At 58.6% G+C, this 21,138-nt stretch overlaps 1 protein-coding gene across 1 annotated transcript; it reads left to right on the top strand.

Annotated features, from left to right (window-relative positions):
* Positions 1-4,979: 4,979 nt before the first annotated feature.
* SLC7A10 (solute carrier family 7 member 10) lies at positions 4,980-20,565 on the top strand. Its single transcript, XM_027079345.1, has 10 exons — positions 4,980-5,130; positions 14,022-14,226; positions 16,326-16,477; positions 16,738-16,863; positions 16,947-17,100; positions 17,848-17,971; positions 18,054-18,157; positions 18,514-18,961; positions 19,564-19,741; positions 19,984-20,565. The coding sequence occupies exons 1-10, from the start codon at positions 4,980-4,982 to the stop codon at positions 20,115-20,117; spliced, it is 1,776 nt and encodes a 591-aa protein (XP_026935146.1). The 3' UTR covers positions 20,118-20,565.
* Positions 20,566-21,138: the final 573 nt, after the last annotated feature.

Raw genomic sequence — 21,138 nt, 5'->3', positions numbered from 1 at the left:
GCCGCACTCGGATCCTGTCCCACCCAGGGGCCCTGAAAGGACATGTTTAATGTCCTATTCTTGTTGAAGTGAGCATAACCTACATACAAAATATTGTATAAATCCTAAGTGTTCCACTTGATGAGTTTTCACAAACTGCACATACTCGTATAACCAGCACCCAGTTCAAGAGACAGAACATGACCAGTACCCCAGAGCTCTCCTTGTGTCCCTCTCCAGTCTCCACCTCCAATGAGCACCTCTATCTTAACCTTTAGCCTCATACATTAATTTTGGCCGTTTTAGCACCTCTCGTGAATGAGATCATCCCAGCATTTTATATCGTATTCAGCTTCTTTTGCTCAATATTATGTCTATAAGACTTATCCAGGTTGTGGCATGGTAGTAGTTTGTTCATTTCCCTTGCAGTACAGGACTCCAGGATTTGAATGTACTCTGACATATTTATCCATTCTACTAATAATGGTTTTTCCGGGTTGGGGCTACCGTGAAGAGTGGTGTTATGAATAACGTTGTAAACGTCTTTCAGTGCGTTGCTATATTTATTTCTGTTGGGTATATACCTGGGAGTGTATCTTAGCCCAGGCTCTCCAGAAACAGAGCCCGAGGCAAAAGCTTAGGTGGTGCTTTTCGATCAGGGGGTGCGATCACAGGGACTCAAGAGCGAGGGGAAAGGGGGTGAGGCAGGGAAGACAAGAGAGCCAATACAAGGATGAGTTTCTGAACTGACCACAGCTTGGTGCCAAAAGCATCTGATTGCTGGGCTGTTGGGACCCTCTTGCAAGAGGCTTTATAATGAATAGGGTTCATGACAGTCCATCTGGGATAAGAATGGGGGAGAATTTGTCCACTGGCTTCCACCTGCCATCGTCCAAAGATGGGCCAAAGTGTGTTAACTCCCCTACATTTTTGGTTACAGATTTGTGGGTACCAGTTTCATCCCTCACTGTCTCATGCCTCAAGGGGTAGCAGAGAAGCCCTGGGGAGGGGGGAGTGATGGGAGGTGTCCGCAGGTTGTACTCGAAAAGGAAGGAAACGTAACCAAGGCCTCCAAGGTGAGGCTGGAGGATCTGAGGTGGTACCCAGCAGGTGTCTGACACAGAACGGAGAAGCTGGGCTATAGGGATTTAGAAATATCGCCAAATCGTCTTCCAAACTGGTGGCACCAGTGCACACTCCCTCGGCAGCGTATGAGAGCCTCAGTTTGCTCCACATCCTTGCCGACGCTGGTGTTTAATTTTAAGCACTCTGGTGGATACACAGTGGTATCTCATTCTGGTTTTAATTTGCATCTCCCTGATGACTAATGAGGTTGAACACCTGTTCAAAAGTTCACCAGCCATTTGGACATCCTCCCTTGTGAGGCACCTACTTAAAAGTCTTTTTCCTTTTGATTTGTAGTTTTCATATTTTTAAGATACAAGTCCTTTATCAGATGTATGTATTGAAATAACTTCTCTCAAATGTGGCTTACTTTTTCCTCTCTCAATCATGCCTTTTGATTAACAGAAGTTTCTAACTTTAATGGAGTCCAATTTGTCACTTTTTTACTCATCATGCTTTTTGTGTCCTGTGTAGGAAAATGAATCTATTCTTTCCCCTAAGTCTTCTTCTAGCTGCCTTCTTGTTTTACCTTTCACATATACATTTTGTTTTCATGCGCACATCCATGGAATTGGTTTTAGGGGATGGTGTAAGGTAGAGATGAAGAGGTTTTTTTGTTTTTGTTATTTTCCAATATGGATACTTCATTGTTCCAGCACCGTTTACTGAAAAGTCTGTCCCACTTCTCTCCCCTGCTCTGCGATGTCAACCTTGTGGTGATAAAACAGGAGTCCATAGATGGATGAGTCTGTTTCTCATTTTCTATTCTGTTCCTAGTTGATCTGTTTATCCTTGCACCTGTCTCCCTAACTGTAGTGTAAGTCCTCCAACTTTGTTCTTCTTCATATATGTTTTAGAGTCAGCTACTTTACTAAATTAACTAACCTTAAGTTTGCTTATAAATTTTGTTTGGATTTTCTACCCAATCATGTCATATGTAAATGACAGTTTTATATTTTCGTTTCCTAGCTTCATACTTCTTCAGGTCGGCTTCTTTCACTTAGTAACATGCATTCAAGTTTTCTCCATGTCTTTTCATGGCTTGATAGTGCATTTATTTTTAGTGCTGAGTATTATTCCACACGTGGATGTACCACAATTTATCCACTCACCTACTGAAGGACACCTAGATTACTTTCAAGTTTTGGCAATTCTACCTAAAGCTGCTATAAACATCCATGTGCAAGTTTTTGTGTGGATAGAAGTTTTCAACTCCTTTGAGTAAATACCAAGGAGCACGATTGCTGGGTTGTATGGTAAGAGTATTTTAGATTTGTAAGAAACTGCTAAACTGTCTTCCAGAGTGGCTGTACCATTTTGCATTCCCACCAGCAATGAACACCTGTTACTACACATCCTCACCAGCATTTGGTGTCGTCAGCATTCCAGATTTTGGTCATTAAAAGGTTGCGCCTTATTCCTTCTTTTTCTTGCCTTATTGCACCAGAGAGGACGACCAGCCCAGTGGTGTATAGAAAAGCTAACCTTCTTTCTCATCTCCAGTCTCAGTGGAAAAGCATTCAACATTAAGCACAATGTTAGCTGTAGGGCTTTTGTTTGCTGTTTTTTGTTTCTTGGAGGGTTTGGGGGTTTGGTAAGATACCTTTGTCAGATTGAGAAAGTTCTCGTTTTTTTTTTTTTTTTTAAAGTAGCTGTGCCGGGTGTGAGGGGGCGATGGACAGTGTCAAGGTTCACAAACCTACAGAGTGAGCCATGACAGAGACAGGCCTTCAGGAGGGCATGAGCAAGTTCTCTTCTATGTCTAATTTGCTAAGAGTCTTTTGGTTTGTTTAAAACGTGGAAGACTGTCTTCTGAATGTGTTGAGAAGATCCTATGGTTTTCCTTTTTTTTTTCTTCCTGTTTACGTGGTGACTTCTACTGCTTGTCTTTCGGATGGTAAAACAATCTTGCCAACTCTTTGTTCCCATCAGGGTTTGCAGGTTCTAGTTTATGACACTAAAAGCACCTCCTGAACTGTGGGCCTGGAAAACAACATGCAAATTCCATCCTGTGCAGTGCCCTAGAGTCACCGCTTCTCCTCGAACACTGACCACACATTTCAGGTGCCGTGAGAGGCTCCCCTTCGAAAACCACCAACCCCCGGGGGCACCAGCCCCCGCAGGACCCTCTCCCAACAGACCCTAGCGTTGCAAGGGCAAGTGCGTGCGGAGAGTGAACGGGTCAGACACCCCCACCCCCCCAAGACAATTAAGAGTCTGCACAGCTCGTGCGCCTCCCCCGCCCCACGCCTGCGCCAGTCTCCTTTAAGAGAGTCGGCCTGAACGCGTCTCTGGGGCGGGAGGCGGAGGGCGCCAAGAATGCCGCACTCCGACGCGAGCGCAAGGGCTGAAGCTTCGCCGGGCGGCCTCCCCCTCCAAGTCCCCCCAGGGTCTTCCCGCCCCTACTCCCAGGTCCCCGCCCCCGACTTCGAAGGTCCTCCTCGCCCGCAACCCCCCTGAACCGCCACGCCTGCCCCCCATGCTCCTCCCACAGCCCGGGACCCGACCCCAGACGCCGCCCCAACCCCCGGTCCGCCCGTCGGACCAGGGCGACCCCCACCCCCACCCCGCAAGCCCCGAGGCCGCGGGCGGGGGAAGGACGGGGCGCCCGGCGCGGCCTCATCCACATGCAGGGGACGGCGCGTCGCGGCGGCCGCCAGGAAGGGACAAAGGCTGTTCCACCGCCGGCCGCACAGTGCCAGGCTCGCCCCGCCCCGCCGCCCCGGTGGCCCCCGACGCGGCCCCCCTTGCGTCTGTCCCGCCGGCCCGGCTGCACAGTCCGGACGGCTTCCGGGAGGAGGAGGCAGCCTCCCTCGGACCCTGCAAGCCCTACCTCCTCCTGCGACCCCAGGGGCCACAGCCCCTTCTCCGTGTCTCCCGGGCAGTTGAGGTGGCCTCGTCTCTTGAACTGAAGAGACTCAAGAGACGAGGGGCCTTCGCCAAAGACCCGAGTTCTAGTCCACTGAGCCCCGACTCTGTGGCCAGGCGTCTGCGGGCAGAACCTGCCGGACCCAGTCCAGAGCCGGGCTGGGCGGCGGAGGGCGGGGGAAGGTAAGGTTTAGAGCAGAACCCCTTCCAGGACCCCCACAGGCACTGGGTCCCCTCTGGATGACGGTGAGGGGCTCCAGAGTCTTCACCCCAACCCTGTCTCCCCAGACTGTTGATGAGGGGGGCTTAGGGTCTCGTGACCCCAGGGGATCCTGGACAAAGCCCCCACCCCTCCGAGAGCTATACCTCACACACCCCAATCAGCGTCTGGAAGCCAAGGAGGCATCAGAAAGGGTTTGCACTTGCTCTGTGACCTTCCTTACTATCCCGGCGCCTCAGCTCTCACCTGGAGAGTGAGCCCAGTCTCCACCCCTCTCCCCGTACACACACTCTAGGGGTCCGCGCCAGGATTTAAGGAGTATGGCCGCTCTGGCGCACAGCAGGTCTCAATACACAGACGGCTATTATTTTTGCCAGCTTCCTCAGTCTCCTTGAGGGCAGGGAGAGTCCTGCCTTTGAGCCCTGCTCCCCCGCCCCCACTCCAGGCCTTCTTCCTAGGCCTTCTTGGGTCCAGGAAGTTCTTCCTAGGTCTGCCCCAAGTCCTCTCCTTCCTTCCAGGCCCGCGTTGGGAGGGTGGGGGCCACGGCGGGGAGTTCCCTTTAAGGAAGGTGGGGGAGGGGGCTGCTGGCCGGTCCTCCTTCCGCCCCTCCCTGGGCCCCGCGGGCCGGGGCTCAGGGCCAGGGCCCCGGGCCAGCGCATGCGCCCGCCTGTGGGCGCTGTCCGGCTTGCGGGAGCGGCGCGCACCGACAGCCGGACGGACGGGCTGCCTGGCGGCTGGTCGGACAGACGGGGCAGCGCAGGGAGCTGGGACGCGGCGGGACAGCGACATGGCCGGCCACACGCAGCAGCCGAGCGGGCGCGGGAACCCGGGCCCTGCTCCCTCGCCCTCCCCTGGCCCGGGCCCCGGGCCCGGCGCCTCGGAGCGGGTAGCGCTCAAGAAGGAGATCGGGCTGGTGAGCGCCTGCACCATCATCATCGGTGAGCGGGCGCGGGGCGGGCGGGTGCCTGGGGCGGTAGGGCCTAAGGGAACAAGGAGCACCCCTCTCTGGGCGCGCCTACCGGTCTGAGACGGTAGAACATGGATGAGGGGATGCCCGCCCGGGGCACCTGCGGTGTCTCCCCTCACACAGCAGCCACAGGGCTTCTTGTTTCCACCTCCCCAAGTGCCCCGAATTTTTGCGCTTGAAGGAGGTGCAGGTCCCATCCACCGCTGGAATCCTCCTCCCACCTTTACTTCGCCACGGACTTCCGCAAGGCAGTTACCCTCAGTCTTCTCGTCTGTAGCATGGAGATGGCTGTGGTCCTGCCTTGAGTGCGGGGGTCTTGCAAGTGTGGGAACTCGGTAAGCTGACCCCCGCTAAGGCCCCAAGTTCTGAGTCTTGTGGCTTAAACTGAGTTCCTACTGTGTGCAGGGTCCAGGTGCCGTGCCATGTGAATGATTTATTCTTCGCAAGCAGGAGGGACTGTGGGTAGCCTGGACAGGTAGAGCCAGCCCAGAGGGGAAATCGGTTCAGAGTATATAATTAGTGCAGAATTCTGCAGCAGGACCCTGGCAGAGGCGGAGGAGCAGCCAGTGACTGGGGGAGGCCCAGTTTGGGTGGGCAGATCCAGCCTGCGAAAGGCCAGCTGCTTCCTGGGCTGGGATCCCATCTGCATCCTCTCACTCTCTAGCCCAGCTTCTCCACCTGAGAATGAGTCTGTGCATCCTTCCCCCACTTGGGGATTTCTGGGTAGGCAGAGGGCTCAGGGCACAGTGAGACCAGTGGTGGGGTTTTCCTCCTTCTGTCCCAAGTCAAGAACACTGATGCCTTAGGAACTGGCTAACCCAGACCTGTGCCTGTATCCACACCAGGTGCCTCAGACCTTCGTGGTGGGAGGAGTCTGTTCCGTCTCCTGTCTCCCAGGAGACACAGGCTGCAAGGATGAATGGCAAGGGTCTTGACCACTCTCACTTTACCAACTGCCCAGTCTTCCCCTCCCCAGCCAGCGGGTGCTGCTTGTGCATTCACTGCCCACCCATCCTCAGACCCTTGGAGATGGAAAAAGCTGGGGGCTCAGGAGGGCAGACTGGTGTCTTCACCTCCTCCTCCTCTGCCCCCACACTGGGAGCTCCTGGGCCAAGGTTGGGGTCTAGATCTTGGCCACCCCCTGCACTCGCACTGAGAATTGCCCCAGCACACAGCCCCTGTGCAGGTACCTCTCTGTCTCACCCACTTGCACCTGGAAAGGTGTCTTCTAGGAGCTGGTCCCGATCTGGTCCAGAGACCTTCTTGGGCAAGAGTGCCCCTGCTTGACCGCTGAGAGGAAGGGCTGGTTCCAGGGATTTGGCCAGGGTACTGGTTAGAGCTTTGCCCTGGCCCACACCCTCTCCAGGAGCTGTGCCTTCAGGAAGAGGAAGCCCCATACATCATGGGTGGGCCTTGGGGTCAAGGGGCTGACTGTGTCTGGAGCCAGCCGCAGTGCCCGGCAGGTGCAGGGAGAGACGTGGTCCTTGCTGGGCTGCCTCAGCTAAACCCAGCACCCTCGAGCTATATTCCTACTCCTTCTCCTCCCCGCCTCCCATCCCCCTCAGGTCAGGCAGAGGCTGCTGGCTCCTCTCTCCTCAAAAGAGGGCCCTGGTGGTGATGGTGGGAGTGGATGAGGCTAATTCTGCAAGAATTTTTCTGTGCAGTACAGCTCTGCCCTTACAGCTCCCCCACTTTTCGTACCATTTTTGCTGTTCCAGGTCCACTGCCCCCTTGGCTTCAGGGCTTGAAGACTGAGCTGGGGTTAGGAGTGACTTAGCCAAGAGTGGCGGACTCAGGAACAGAACCCAGATGACCTGACTCCAGCCCAGGACACTCAGGGGTGGTCCTACAAGCCTGCCTGGGGAGCTTTGAGGGGTTTCAGCAGGCAGGAGGCTGGACTGGGCAGGAGACAGACAAGGGGAGAATGGACCTGGTCCAGAAGGTGACAGATGACGGAGGAGGCAGGGGTGGGCTGAATCACTGCACTGCCCTCCCCAGCCTGATGCCCAGAAGGCCCCCACTTCCTCCCCTTTCACTGTTCCGGTAGCCCAGACTCCCACATCTTTCCCCACCTTCCTGCCCTGGGGAGCCTGGTCAAAGTAAAAAATGTCTCCCAGGTGTCATAGTTTAGCCTTAAAAGTCTTGAAAACTTTATAGCTTCCTCCATAATCTTTCTTGTTTGATAGCAGCTTATTATCTCCAAAACTTCCAAATAGACCCTCCCAGCAGATCCGATAATTCTCTCCCTTTGTAACCCCTGCCCCAGGCTGAGGAGTAGGAATGGAATGACATAAAAGGGCTTTGGGCTAGAGCAAGACTCCACCTAAAATGTGTTTAGGACAGCACCTGCTGGCTACAGCAAGCACAACTGGAGGGGAACGGGCCAGCCTGGAGGAAAAAGAGCCTTCTGGGGCAGACACTGCGCAAGACATCACCACATCCAATGCCTATTCAGAAAAACGTACCTTACCTCATTATGAAAACATGTTCTCCCTTTATCTCATTTGATTGCCTGCCTTGCAAGATGGGAATTTTTATACCCATTTTACAGATGTAGAAACTGAGGTTGGAAGTTAAATGACAATGCTGCAAGTGGTGGACTTGGAATTTGGAACCAGAATTGGACTCTTCTCCCAATCCAGTGCCTTTCTTCACACTGCTCTGGTGCAGGGCAAAATTGGGGCCAGATGCAGAGCCCATGATGGGGGAAGGTTGAGGATTGAGCTGGGAGCTCATCCAACCGGGATTTAGTGAGCTCGCCACTCTACTATGGGTAGATGAACAAACAGGTGGACAGAGAAATAGCCTCTGACTCCCCCACCCCCACCCAGGGCTGTATGTACAGGGTCTCTTGTCCTGACTCAGGGACCACAACCAGCTCCCTCCCCATCCACACCCAAGGAAGGGTCGTGCCCAGGTTCAGCAGAGCGGGAATCAGCCAGGTCTACTGACCAGACTGTCCTGTCCTTCGCTCTCTCCCTTTGACTCAAATATCCAGCCCATGTTTGTGGATCAGGCTCAAATATGTTCTAGAACTCAGGGACCTCCTTCACGAACCCTGTCTCCTTAGGAGCCAATCTCTACTCATCCAGCCATGGCCAGTTCCCTCCGTTGTCTCTGGGGCTGGAGGTGCTGGGCTGCTCAGAGGATAGCCCTCTCCAGAACCCCAACCCACCCTCCCCGGGACCCTGAGGGGACATAAAACCACACAGGAGGCTGTCTGTACCTCACCATAGCCCCAATTTACAGATGAGGAAACTGGGGACCTGAGGCTGCAACCAGCCCAGGGTCAGATGCCCTTGGTGTGCTCTAAGACACCGTCGGGGGCTGAAGCAGCTCTGGCTACAAGGATGGGGCCTGCTAGCTCTGGTCACGCTCATTCATCTATTCAACAGGTAGGTACTGGACAGTGCTGGGCACTGTTCTAGGTGCTGGAGACACAACAGGGAACAAGACAGACAAAATCCCTGTCCTCCTGGATCTGACATTCCAGCATGGGAGTCAAAGAGCAAACAGATGAGCAAGCTGAATGTTTAGCTGCCAGGGTAATGATAAGCGCTAAGGTGAGAAAGTGAAGGAGGGAGGATTGTAGGTAGAAGATGAGTCAGGAGTGAGATGGGGTGCAGTCTGTGTAGGCCTTGCAGCCGCAGTAAAGACTTTGCCTTCTTCTCTTTGTCAGGTGGGAGCCTGGGAGGGCTTTGGGCAGAAGAGAGATGGCATGAGATGGCATGGGGCGGGATGAGATGGGATGGGATGGCGTGGGGTGGGATGGTATGGGGTGGCACGGCATGGCATGGCCTGGGGCTTACTGTGGAGAAGAGGCTGTGGGCAGAAGAGGCAGAAGCTGGAAGCCCAGTCGGGAGGGTACTTGAGTCACCTGGGTAAGAGATGATGGTGGTTCAGAGCAGCATGGCAGCAGTGGAGGTGCTGAGAGGAGGTTCAGTCCTAGGTGTGTTTGGAAGATTGAGCCAAATGTGTTGACCTGGACACAGGGTATAGCAGAGTGGAGTCTGGGTGACAGCAGGGTGGGGCCTGCGCAGCTGGGGGCATGGTTTGCCATTAATTGACCTGGGAAGACTGTGAGATGAGCAGGTCCGGGGGAGAGAGTTCCACTCTCCTGCTCACCCCTCTCCCAAAAGGAAAGTGGGTTAGGCCGGAGGCGCACGCTGACCAATTGGCAATTCCAGGCATGTCCTGGAAACGTCCCCACTCACCTCCCTGGAGTTCTGCCAACACCTCAGCGGCACTGCTGTCCCCCTGGAGGGGTGCCTGACATGCTCACCGTAAGGACGCTGTGCTGGGAGTCACAGGCTTCACCCAGAGCAATAGCAGGGCCCCCAAAGCAGGGCTCTGGCTGCTGACCCCAGGGTGGTGAGGTCCCAGAGTGTTCAGATCCAAGGGCCAGCTTGGGTGGCCTGGGGTGTTTCCAAGGTAGATGACAATAGTGAGACCCATAAGCACTTCCTGGGGCCTCTGATGGAGCAGGCAGTGTGGGAACAGACCCACATCACTGCCTCAGTTCCCCATCTTACAGATAAGAAGGTTCGGAGAGTGAAGTACCTTGTCCACAGCCTCCCATCGTGAGGGATCTGGGATTCAAACCCAGATGTAGGGGTTCTCAACTAATAATTGGCCCCGCCCATGGCCTCAGGGGCCTTGGGACTTACCAACGGGGATTTGGAGCTCTTCCCCAGAGCCCTCATGGGTCACATCCTAACCGGGAGGTGCTGGGACTCATTGCCCAGGGCAAGAGGAGGAGGCCTGGCCTATGGCCAGCCCCTGATCAGACCCAGGAGCCCTGAGCTACTCTCTGCCAGGCCAGCAGGCCAGCGTGGCAGGAGGAGGCCCCGCCATGGCCCTGCTCGCTGAAGAGGCCAGGTACGTGTAAGGGGACCTAGGCCCTGGGGGTTCCCTGTCCTTCTAGGGGGCTTGGACTTCTCATCTCAGCAGGCCAGGGCACAGACCCCGCCCTCTGGGAATGCAGGGTCCACCAGGATGGCAAATAAAGTAGTCACTTCCTGGCCATACTCCAGGTACCATGGGAGCGGAGCAGGGGCCAGGTTATAGGAATCAAGATGGGAGATCAGGGAGGGCTTCCTGGGGGTGGCGTTGCTTCTGGGAAGCCATTGAGCTGCGGAGAGACCTGCCGCAATGCGGGACAGAGGGCTCCAAGCAGAAACTGTGTTTCCTCGGGCCCCGTGCAGATGTGCAGGATGCGTCCCTCCTGCCCAGCAGTGCCTCAGCCAAAGTCAGTGTTGCACCAGCCCTCTGCTGCCCCCTAGCTCAGTGGTCCTTACTGGCACAAGGGGAAACTGAGGCCCAGGGAGCAGCACGGGCCTGAGGTCACACAACAGACTCCTGAAAGTGTTCTAGGGATGAGGGGCGGTGCCAGCAGCCTGACAGGACGTCCCTGACCCCTCCCCCAGATCCAACTCTGCACGGCCCCCACACACACACCGAGGGCAGCTGGCCCCTTCCACCCACACGACCTCCGCAGTCCACCCCTGTGACCTCCGTGGTCGGCTCATGCCTCCCAGAAATAGGTCAGCACTCACCGCGGCAGCCGGGGGAACAATGGCTCTTTCTTCGTTCCTTCACGGAGCCGGGTAAGCCCCATCAGGCCACACATCTTAATGTGATAAAAACCACCCAGCTTGGCCTGAGGGAAGGGGGGCGGGAGGAAACTGGAGGGGGGCCCCCTAGTTGAGGGACTCACATCCTCGCCCACCTTCCTCGGAGCTCTGGCCCCGCCAAGGACCTGCAAGGACCACAGAGCAGCCGTCCCACTGGGTGGATGGGAACACGGAGGTCTCAGAACCCACCTTTCTCCAGCCTGCCGTCAATCAGACACCTGACCGGGTGCTCAGCAGTATCTCCCGGCCCATCCCACAGTGTGTGGCTCCTGCCCCCCCTCCTCTTCCTCCAGAGCAGGATGCCCCAAGGGTTGGGCTTGTCCACTGCAGTTCACCCAGTCGGGCAGAGCTGATTCTGCTGGCCCTGAACATGAGGGCTGAGAAGGGAGGCCTGGACCCACCACCAGGAGGCATGGGCAGGCTCGCCTGCAGCGCTGCCTTGCAGCTCCGTGGTCCCTTCTCCACAGCTCCTGACATCGTTCAGTGCTGGAGACGCCCACCCCTGTCCTCAGCAGCATCCCTCCTCCTCCCTGCCCGCTGCCCCTCACCCAGGCCTGCCGCCCATCTTGCTCCTCGCAGAGCCCAGTCCAGCCCACACGGTGCCAGAGCGGCCAGTGGACCTCCATGGGGCTTTTTGCCACCTTCCAGCACAGACCTGAGGCAGATGCTGGAGGCTGTCCAGGCCCAGAGGAAGAGGCCCCCAGAGAGCTCAGAGCCACCTGCTGGCACGTGTGTTCCTTTGAGCCACGTGGGGAGAAGTCCTGCACTGTAGCCTGCAGCCATGTGTCTAAAACAATAGCGATCCTCACCCCGGCCCGTCCGCGGAGTCTTCAGCCGCTGGGCACAGACGAGTGATGTGTCCCTTTCAAATCCCAGCCTCCCAGGTGTGGCTTCCCCGAGGGCTACCCTCGTGAGGCCCTGTCAGGCTGAGTTGCGTAGGGTGGTGGGCGTCCCCACGAGGTGGGTGGCTCAGGGCCCTGGATGCACCCAGCTCCTTCCAAGGCCACCCAGCCCCCACTGGCTTCCAACCTCCCTGGCTTTTGGCAAATCCCACTCCACCAGGTCCTGAGAACAGAGGCTCTACTGCTGGATAGAGCGAACGCCAAGGCTCTTTAGAAGCCGAGCAGCCCACCCAGGCCCTGGGCCCCGTGGTAGATGAAGGAAGCGGCCCCTCTCTCCCTGGAAGCGAGCTGAGGACACAGCTTACCTCTGGGGCTGGGAGGCAGGAATTCTTTCCTCCTTATCTGGATGTATTTAGGGCTCCTGGGACGTGACTAGAAAACTAAGTGGGGCGTCGTGGCCGTCCAGACTGGAAATCTGTGCCGGCCGGGTGGGGGTGGGGTAGGACTGTGGACAGGGAACGCATGCAGATGGGCCGCCCCAGCTGTGTCCTCGTCCAGACCCGCCTGTGGGCCTGGCAGGTGGAGCGGGCAGGGTCTGCCCTGACGGACATGCGCTCCCCGCCCCCGGGCCCCGGCAGGTGGGGCCCATCTCGTGGAGGGGCTGAGCCCCGGGTCCCAGCAGTGTTGCTTTTTTCTTCATGTGGCCTGTGGGTTCTGGGATTATTTCCTCTTGGGCAGGCCCTAGTCCAGATCACCAGTGATGTGGTCTGATTCACTTGCAGAGATGGTGAGACCCGGGTAATGCAGAACATTGCCCACTTTGCCCTAACTGCCAGGGACCTCAGGGCTAAGCGGGTGCTCAGCGTTTTACTCATCCTGGGAACCTGCTCTGCAGCCCACAGCGTGGCCCTCGGAGCGTTTCCCATTGTTCTGCGCCCAGACCCCATGAGTGCCCCACAGTGCCCATCCTTCCAAAACTCAGACTCAGCCCATGGGCAGGCCAGGCTTTCTGTGACCCATGACCTGGCAGATTCCCCTGGCACCCACGTCTTGGAAGCTAGCCACCCTCTCTGCTACTGCCCACAGTCCCCTTCTGGGGGGGGGTCGAGTGGAGACTGCTGCCCCCCACTTCACAGAGGAGGAGTTCAGTCCTTCAGTGGCATTGGTGCCACTTTGGGCGTCGGGCCGTTCACTCATCCTGTGGTTTGCTCAACAGATGTGTATTGAGCACCAACTGTGTGCTGGAGGCCCAAGGTGAGGTCGCAGACGGTACACACAGAACCACGCAAAGATACAAAGGACATCTGGATACAGCTGTGAATGAGCTGAGGCTTCCCATACAGTACCTTGCTGAATCCTCACAGCAGTCCCATTGTATAGACGGGACTCGAGAGGTTCCCTGTCTCCTGAGCCCCAGCCAGAGTTTCCCACTGTGGTCCTAGGATTAGAGCAGTGACCCCTGTTTGCAACCAGTGAGCTGTTCCCAAAGGAGAGGCGTCTGTGTCCAGACCCCAGGCTGAGCCAACTGAGTCCTGCCAGCATGCCATCATCCACCCCATCCCTTCCGTGACGGCGGCTAAGCAACCCCCAGCCCTGAAAATGCACCAGCTCCTCTCCCTCACCCCACTGACCCTTGCCCAGGACCTGAAACATTTTAACAATGCCGGGAAACCAGGTCTCTTCCGAGTCTGTGTCCACAGCATGGGTCCTAGGTCAGGGAGGAGCCCAGCGGGCAAAGGGCTCTCTAATAGGGAAAGAGGAGATGGAAGGTAAAGAAATAAAGTACGGAGCAGGGTCTGGGGCTGTGAAGTGGGAGGAGGAGCCTTACCGGTGTGGTCAAGGAGGACTTCGTGGAGGAGGTGCCAGTCCCCAAGCCACTCCATGAGTTTGAATTTCGGCCAATAGGAAGGTGGCAAGAGAGTATCATGGTCAAGGTCTTGCTTTAGGTGGCCAGCTCTGGCCAGGCTGGGAGGAAGCCAGGTGGCTGGAGGCTGACAAGCCTGGAGGCCTTGGCCAGGGGCGAGGGACTGGGCCTGGGCCCTGGGGGGATGCACTGGAGTGGCTGCCACTCTGCCACTGCTTGTGCTTGCCCCACCTCATGGCTGTTAGTTGGGGGCAGAGGAACTCAGAACAGGACCCATCTCTGGCAGTGGAGCCTGTCTGGACAAAGTGCCACTCGCCATGCCAGGGGCTGGGGAGGGGAGCTGAGGTGGCCAGAGTGGGACTTGCAGGGTTTGAGGGACCCAGGAGGGTGCCTCCAGGCCCACCCTCCTCCTTGAGGGAGCAGCCCGGGCTCCCCTCCTCACTGCAGCATCTGGAGCTGCACAGAGAGGCTGCCCTGCTGGGGGCGCCCAGACCTGATGCCTCCCCACCTCTTCCCCCCACAGGAAACATCATCGGCTCGGGCATCTTCATCTCCCCCAAGGGAGTCCTGGAGCACTGTGGCTCCGTGGGTCTGGCCCTCTTCGTCTGGGTCCTGGGTGGGGGCATCACTGCCTTGGGCTCACTGTGCTACGCGGAGCTGGGAGTCGCCATCCCCAGGTCTGGTGGGGACTACGCCTATGTCACCGAGATCTTCGGGGGCCTGGCTGGGTGAGTGTGGGGCACCAGCAGCTGTGGGGTGGTGACAGCCTCTCCAGGATAGACGGCCAGCTGGGCCCAGGACCCCAGTGTCCTCCTCTGCTTCTCACATTGCAGGGAGGTCATGGGAGTAGACGGAGGGAAGGGGAGGTGTTGGGCAGCCTTCTAAGGCCAGGGTGGGCGGGACCAATGCCCACCCTACTCCAGCTGGCCCCTTGACCTCTCTGTGCTTCCTTTTAAATAGAGCTCCTCTAAGCCCCACTCCCCACCCAGGTGCTTATGGGTGGGGAGGACCTTACTATGGAAACCTCTCTAGATCATGCCGACATCCAGTCAGGGACACCTTGACGTTAGTAAACTAAAGGCAGGGTGGGGGGTGCATGATAGTCCTATCAATGCCCTGCAAGACGTTCCCTTTAAATAGCTCCCGAGGTTCCTTTATTCACGTGAACGTTAGCTGAGCACCTACTGTGTGCTGAGGGCCAGGACGCAATGATAAAAAGATCCATCCCGGGCTTCAAGTTGCTTACAGTGCAGAAGGGAAATAATCCTTCAAATGTGATTAAGACCAGGAGGATCCTTGCTTTGAAGATGTGTGAGAGGCTGCAGCCCAGCAGCTAAGAGAACGGGGTGCCCACCCCCCAGAGAAGACTCCCAGGAAAAACCACACTTGTGCCCAGGCTTGGAGGAAGGGTGGGGTTTTGTTGGCCGACCAGGAGGGGTAGCACATACAGAGGGTGGTGGCCTGGGCGAGCTTGGTCTGTCTGCCACGGCCACGGGTGAGGTCAGATCCATCGTAGACGCCAGGGCTTGTCGGGGACGGGGCAGCTGTAGGTGGAGGGCCATCAAAGCTATTGCAGCTATCCAGCTGAGCCATGCTGAGGACCAGAACAAAGGTACAGGAAGATTCCGGGACCATTCAGGAGTCTAAATCGGGAGGACGTGGTGGCCAGTGTGGCATGAAGGAGAGGCTTGGAGAGACCCCATAGATGGTGGTTCCCGGGACGGGGAGAGGGAGATTTTAGGTTGGGGTCTCACGCATAGGTGGGGTCGGTGGCATGTCCGGGGAGACGCTGAGTCAGGCCTCGGGTGGGGGATCTGGAGCGCAGACGAAAGGTCTAGGCTGAAGTATTTAAAGTTTGGTTCCGAGGGATGTGGTCAGGGGCCTTTAACAGGGCAGTGGAGGATGGGGCCCTGCTGTTCTCCTCTGGGGAGAGGGTCCTCAAAGGGGCCTGGGACCCGAGAAAGCAGAAGAATTTTGCTGCGTGGCAGAAAACTCAAGAAGATGGAAGGGAGAGGAGGACCCGAGACCCACCCCAAGGGCACCCAGCATCGAGGGTGGGCAGCGGGGAGCACCCAGTATGGGAGGAGGGTCATGGAGCTAGGATGTCCCAGAAGCCAAAGGGGGAGAGGTGGTGCAAAGCGAGAGGTAAGGAAGCAGGGCTACAGAGCAAAGGTGAGGACCGAGAGGAAGCCACTGAGCTTGGTGTCCCCGGATGAGGCAATCCCTACCCTCAGGGTGGGACGGACAGGGGACTAGGACCACCCCCACGGACAGGCACTCCCCTGGGTGCAGACGGAGCCCCCAGGAACAGGTCGGGCCTCACCCCCACGTGGGCACCCTGCAGAGGTGAGATTCTGGCGGATGGGATATAAATCCCTGTCACCCCAGCCAGGGGTCTTTGCAAGGTCCAGTCCCTCGGGGATCACAGCTCAGAGTCAGCCACCTGCAGCCACAGGGCTCTGCTGAGAACTACAGCTGGAGCTGTGACTGGAGGTCGCGGGACAGCCCACCGCAGCTCAGGAGCAGCCTGTGACCGGGGACTAGGTGGCCATTAGGAAAGTGCTTGGTTCCCGAGTCTCTCTCCACACCTGCCCAAGGGCAGCCCGTAGCTGTTTGCGCTGAACGCTGTCTCTGTTGAAACAGTTCATAAATAGAGCAGAGACCTCAACAAGGTTGGCCCTGCCTCCCTGGACCAAAGCTGGTATCTGGCCCCCACAGCAGCTCCGGGTGCCGGGGCCCAGGGTGCAGCCCCACTCCACATATCCAGGCCCCCTTGGCTGGGAGGGTGCCGGGAGGCCCCAGCCACTCGGGCCCTCACTCCTTCCAGCTTCCTGCTGCTCTGGAGCGCCGTCCTCATCATGTACCCCACCAGCCTGGCCGTCATCTCCATGACCTTCTCCAACTACGTGCTGCAGCCCGTGTTCCCCAACTGCATCCCCCCGGCCGCCGCTTCCCGTGCGCTCTCCATGGCCTGCCTTAGTGAGTGTCCACAGTGGGGCCGGGCTGGGCGTCTGTCCCCAGGGCCCACCCTGCTCCCTGCCCCCGTGGGGGGACTTTCGGGGGAGGTCCCTCCAGCTGTCAGTCCCCGTGAAGTCGGCCTCAGGGGTTGGGCTTCTGGCACTCCAGCAGCTGCAGGGGACGCCGCCCTCCTGCAGCCCGGGCTGGCCTTGGCTGTGGCCCACCTCGAGGGGCTTGGCCTTGGGTGCCCGCCCACCCAGCCACCCGCCCCTCCTCCTCAGTGCTCCTGACGTGGGTGAACAGCTCGAGCGTGCGCTGGGCCACGCGCATCCAGGACGTGTTCACCGGCGGGAAGCTGCTGGCCCTGTCACTCATCATTGGCGTGGGCTTTGTCCAGATCTTCCAAGGTAGGGCCGGGCTGTGGGGGTGGGGGTGGGGGCTGGGCACAGGGCAGGGAGACGACGCTGACCCTTGACCTCCGGACCCCCAGGACACTTCGAGGAGCTGAGGCCCAGCAATGCCTTCGACTTCTGGATGACGCCATCCGTGGGTCACCTGGCCCTGGCCTTCCTCCAGGGCTCCTTTGCCTTCAGCGGCTGGAACTTCCTCAACTATGTCACCGAGGAGCTGGTGGACCCTCGAAAGTGAGCGGGGCTCCGGCCAGGCCCTGGGAAGGGGTGTGGCGTGGGGTGGGAGAGGCGGCCTCCCCACACAGAGCCGCTGTCACCTCTGGCCGGCCTGGTCATCTGCCTGACCGCACTGCTACCCACCGGGAACGGCTCTGGAAAGGCAGCCGGGACGCTTGTGTTCCAGCCTGACCCTGTTCTGTATGGCTGTGGATGAGTCACGGCCCCTTGCTGGGCCTCAGAAACACTGAGTATCATTGTCTCGCTGTAAATGGATCCAGCTATCTGCATTTAGCCAACAATTACACATGTGCGCACAACATGGTCCCTAAAAACGAAGCCAATGGCTCCCTCTGACGCTCAGCTGGGACCTTGACCGTGAACAGTTACAGCTGGAGCTGGGGCTCATGGGAGTCCCGGGGGACCCTGGTCTGAGCTCTAAGGGCACTTTGAGGATTTTCAAGTCTGATTTTGGCTCTATGCAATGTCCCAGACATTAGATCCGCCCCCCTCCCCAGGATATGAGTGGCCCCTTCTCCATCTGCCCTTCCTCCCACCAGCCTGTGCCAAGGCTGGGCTGGGGACTAGGGGGGAGACGGACAGCAGTGCTGCCCCCTTCGCTGCCCCAAGGCCCCCAGCAGACCCAGGCGGTGGAGGCTCAAAGCTGCTCCCATTGCTGGGTCCCCTGCCACGCCCCACCACCCTGAGGCCCCGTCCCCCAGCCCCGCAAGGGCTGATGCTGACACACTGCACCACTGTCCCCAGGAACCTACCTCGCGCCATCTTCATCTCCATCCCCCTGGTGACCTTCGTGTACACCTTCACCAATGTCGCCTACTTCACTGCCATGTCCCCCCAGGAGCTGCTGGCCTCTAACGCAGTGGCCGTGGTGAGTGGGGCCCCGCTTGGTCCTGGCTCCTGCCCGGCCTCCACCCCGCCTCACGCGCCCCCTCTCTTCTGTGCCCACCCAGACCTTCGGGGAGAAGCTGCTGGGCTACTTTTCTTGGGTCATGCCCGTCTCCGTAGCACTTTCCACTTTCGGAGGGATCAATGGCTACCTGTTCACCTCCTCCAGGTGACTGGACTGGGAAGAGGGTGGTCAAGGTGAGGCAAGGCGGCTGCCCTGGTGCACACGAGCCGTGCTGGGGGCCGGAGGAAGTGAAGTCCTGCCCGGTGGGGCCCACCTGAAGCTGGGACCATGAACTCCCCGGAAGCAGATGTCTGATCCCAATTGCGAGGAACAGAAAGCAAGAGGGAGGCGGGCTAGATGAGGGGAAGGACTGCCGAGTGGGGCTGCTGGGGCCCAGAGCAGGGAGTCGGAGGTGACGGCTCAAGAGGGCCATCAGGTCTAGACTGAGGTCGGGATCTGGCCAGCAGCGAGGCCCCAGGCTGGGCTCATGGCTCCCACACACCTCTGTCCCCACCCCCCAGACTGTGCTTCTCTGGAGCCCGAGAGGGACACCTGCCCAGCCTGCTGGCCATGATCCATGTCAGACACTGCACCCCTATCCCTGCCCTCCTCGTCTGCGTAAGTTGGGGGACCCAGGCTCGCAAGGCGGGGAGCCAGGGCCACGCAGCAGCATGGGTAATGGCAGGGATGAGGCCTGGCCCTGGTGGGGGCGGGAGGGCCGGGCTCGCTGACCTCCTGGCCCCAGTGGGCAGGCCCGGGTCCCCTGCTGGGCTGACAGGAGGCAGGTGGGAGTCAGCCCTCAGCCCAGTCCTCTTCCAGGGTGGGGCGACGGCAGTCATCATGCTTGTGGGAGACACGTACACGCTCATCAACTATGTGTCCTTCATCAACTACCTCTGCTATGGCGTCACCATCCTGGGCCTGCTGGTGCTACGCTGGAGGTGGCCGGCGCTCCACAGGCCCATCAAGGTGAGGCCCGGAGGGGACCAGCCAGCCACGTGCCGGAAGAGGTCAGGGCCACCCCTTTACCCGTGTGGGCACCCGGGTCGGCGACGGCAACGATGGTGAGGCCAGCCTTTGCTGTGTGCTGGGCCCTGCCCGGGGCCCTGTGTGCACTGGCATATCCAGTCCTTAAGGCAGCCCCGTGGGGTGGGTGCTGTGAATACTCCCACTTCACGGACAGGAAAATAAGGCTCAGACATTACGGTCACACAGGACTCCACGAGCCCACAGAAAACAGAAGACCCAAAACCGAGCTAAAAGGAAAGTCCTCCCGTTTGCATATAAATCCTTGAGCTGGAGAAGTGCTCAGGGCCTGGAATGTGAAACACCCCAAAATCATTCGCCTTCAGCCGAGTGCGAGTGGCAAGCGCACGTACAGTAGCTGTGTGGAGCTCAGAGCCGCTGAAATTGACAGGCCCTCAACAATGTGGCCAGTTGGGCTGCTGGCAGAAGGGGGCCCCTCGGGCCTCAGCTCCCAGGAGAGGGGGGAAAGGGCCTCAGACCCCCGGGGCGGTGGGGCAGGAGAGCCGGGGTCCCGCGCCATTGGCACTGCCGCTCGCTGCCCCCAGGTGAACCTCCTCGTCCCCGTCGCATACTTGGTCTTCTGGGCGTTCCTGCTCGTCTTCAGCTTCATCTCAGAGCCCATGGTGTGCGGGGTGGGCGTCATCATCATCCTCACGGGGGTGCCCATCTTCTTCCTGGGAGTGTTCTGGAGAAGCAAACCAAAGTGTGTGCACCGACTCACAGGTGAGCCAGGCAGCTCCCCGACGGGGCGGGGCCTGGAGATGGAACCCTCTAGGGGCTCACCCTAGAGCGGGGTCTCCCGGCAGCTGCGGTGGCCACAAGGGGCCCAACCGCCACCAAGTGTCTCCCCGTGGCTTGGCCCAAGTGTCCAGGTCCCATGCGCAGAGGGAGCAGCTCCCTGAGGACCCCTGTCCCACAGGGTCAGACCCCAGGGTCCATCTGTCGGCCTGTCTGTCTGTCCTCAGAGTCAATGACACGCTGGGGCCAGGAGCTGTGTTTCGTGGTCTACCCCCAGGGCTCCCCGGAGGAGGAGGAAAATGGCCCCTGCCAGCCCTCCCCACTGCCCGCCGCCACGGACAAGCCCTTGAAGACACAATGAGACATTGTGGAGCCTTGAAGCAGCTGTTTCTGTTTACATGTTGTTTATGAGGAGGTGTTTTTGCAAAAAAAAAAAAAAAAAAAAAATTTTTTTTCCTGGGGAAAAAAAGAGATCCTACTCTTAGAGGCCTGTGGTAAGGAGCCCTGAAGATGTGGGACTGGGTCCCCTGTCAGCGCTGCCCCGCTAGCTTTTCCTGGAAAGGTCTACGAATAAAACAGGGCTGGTGGTGTACCTGTCTCAGGTGAGTCCCTGGTGGGCACCTCTCGGTGGTGGGCACCCCTCGGTGGGGGGCACGCGTGGAGCTGGCTGGAGAAGGGGGCCCGGCAGGCCCAGGAGGAGGCCCTTGGCATTCGGGGGCTCTGCCGCTTCAGCCAGGCACTCCCTCTCCGGGGCTGGCACCGTGGGGTCCGGAGCCGCCCCTGCCCCAAAGGGACATGGAGGATTGGGAAGCCGCTGGGTGTGCCCCTCCCCCAGGCCCTGCGACACCTGCTGGAGGCCCGGTCACCCAGGAGAGCCCGGGATTCCCACTGGAACTGCCTTTCTTCCCATAAACCCCCACGGAGTGAGTGTCAGGACTTCAAAGCCCACGGCCTGGCCCTGGTTTACAGGTGGGAAAACTGAGGCTTTGCGACAGGACGGGATGGATTTGCCTGCTGGCAACTGGTGCCTCAGCCTCTGTCCCCTGAGAAAGCATCAAGTAACATCTTCCGGGGCCCTCAGGACCTGCAAGAGACCCCGTGGGCTTTCTCTACCCTGTGCCCACTTTCCCAGCCCCGCAGTACTGCCTGGGAGATTGACCCCTCAGCCAGAGGGCAAAGGGCATCAACCTGGCCAGGCCCGCGCTGACCCCACAAGCATGAGGTTGGGGGCAGAAGCCTCCTAGCCCAGCTCCTCCGGGGTCTGCTGTGAGGATGCAGGAGGGTTCATGCCACCAGAGTGCCCACCGTGGACTAGGTCTGATGTACCCGTGTCCCTGTTCAGTCCAGGGACAGCTCTGGTGCCCCACAGGGTGAAAAGGGAG

This window comes from Aethalodelphis obliquidens, unplaced genomic scaffold, assembly GCF_003676395.1.
Source record: "Aethalodelphis obliquidens isolate GAN/ISIS:26980383/991018 unplaced genomic scaffold, ASM367639v1 scaffold43, whole genome shotgun sequence".
Lineage (NCBI taxonomy): Eukaryota > Metazoa > Chordata > Mammalia > Artiodactyla > Delphinidae > Aethalodelphis > Aethalodelphis obliquidens.
The sequence above is the reverse complement of the archived record's forward strand: the minus strand, read 5'-3'. Positions and strand labels throughout refer to the sequence as shown.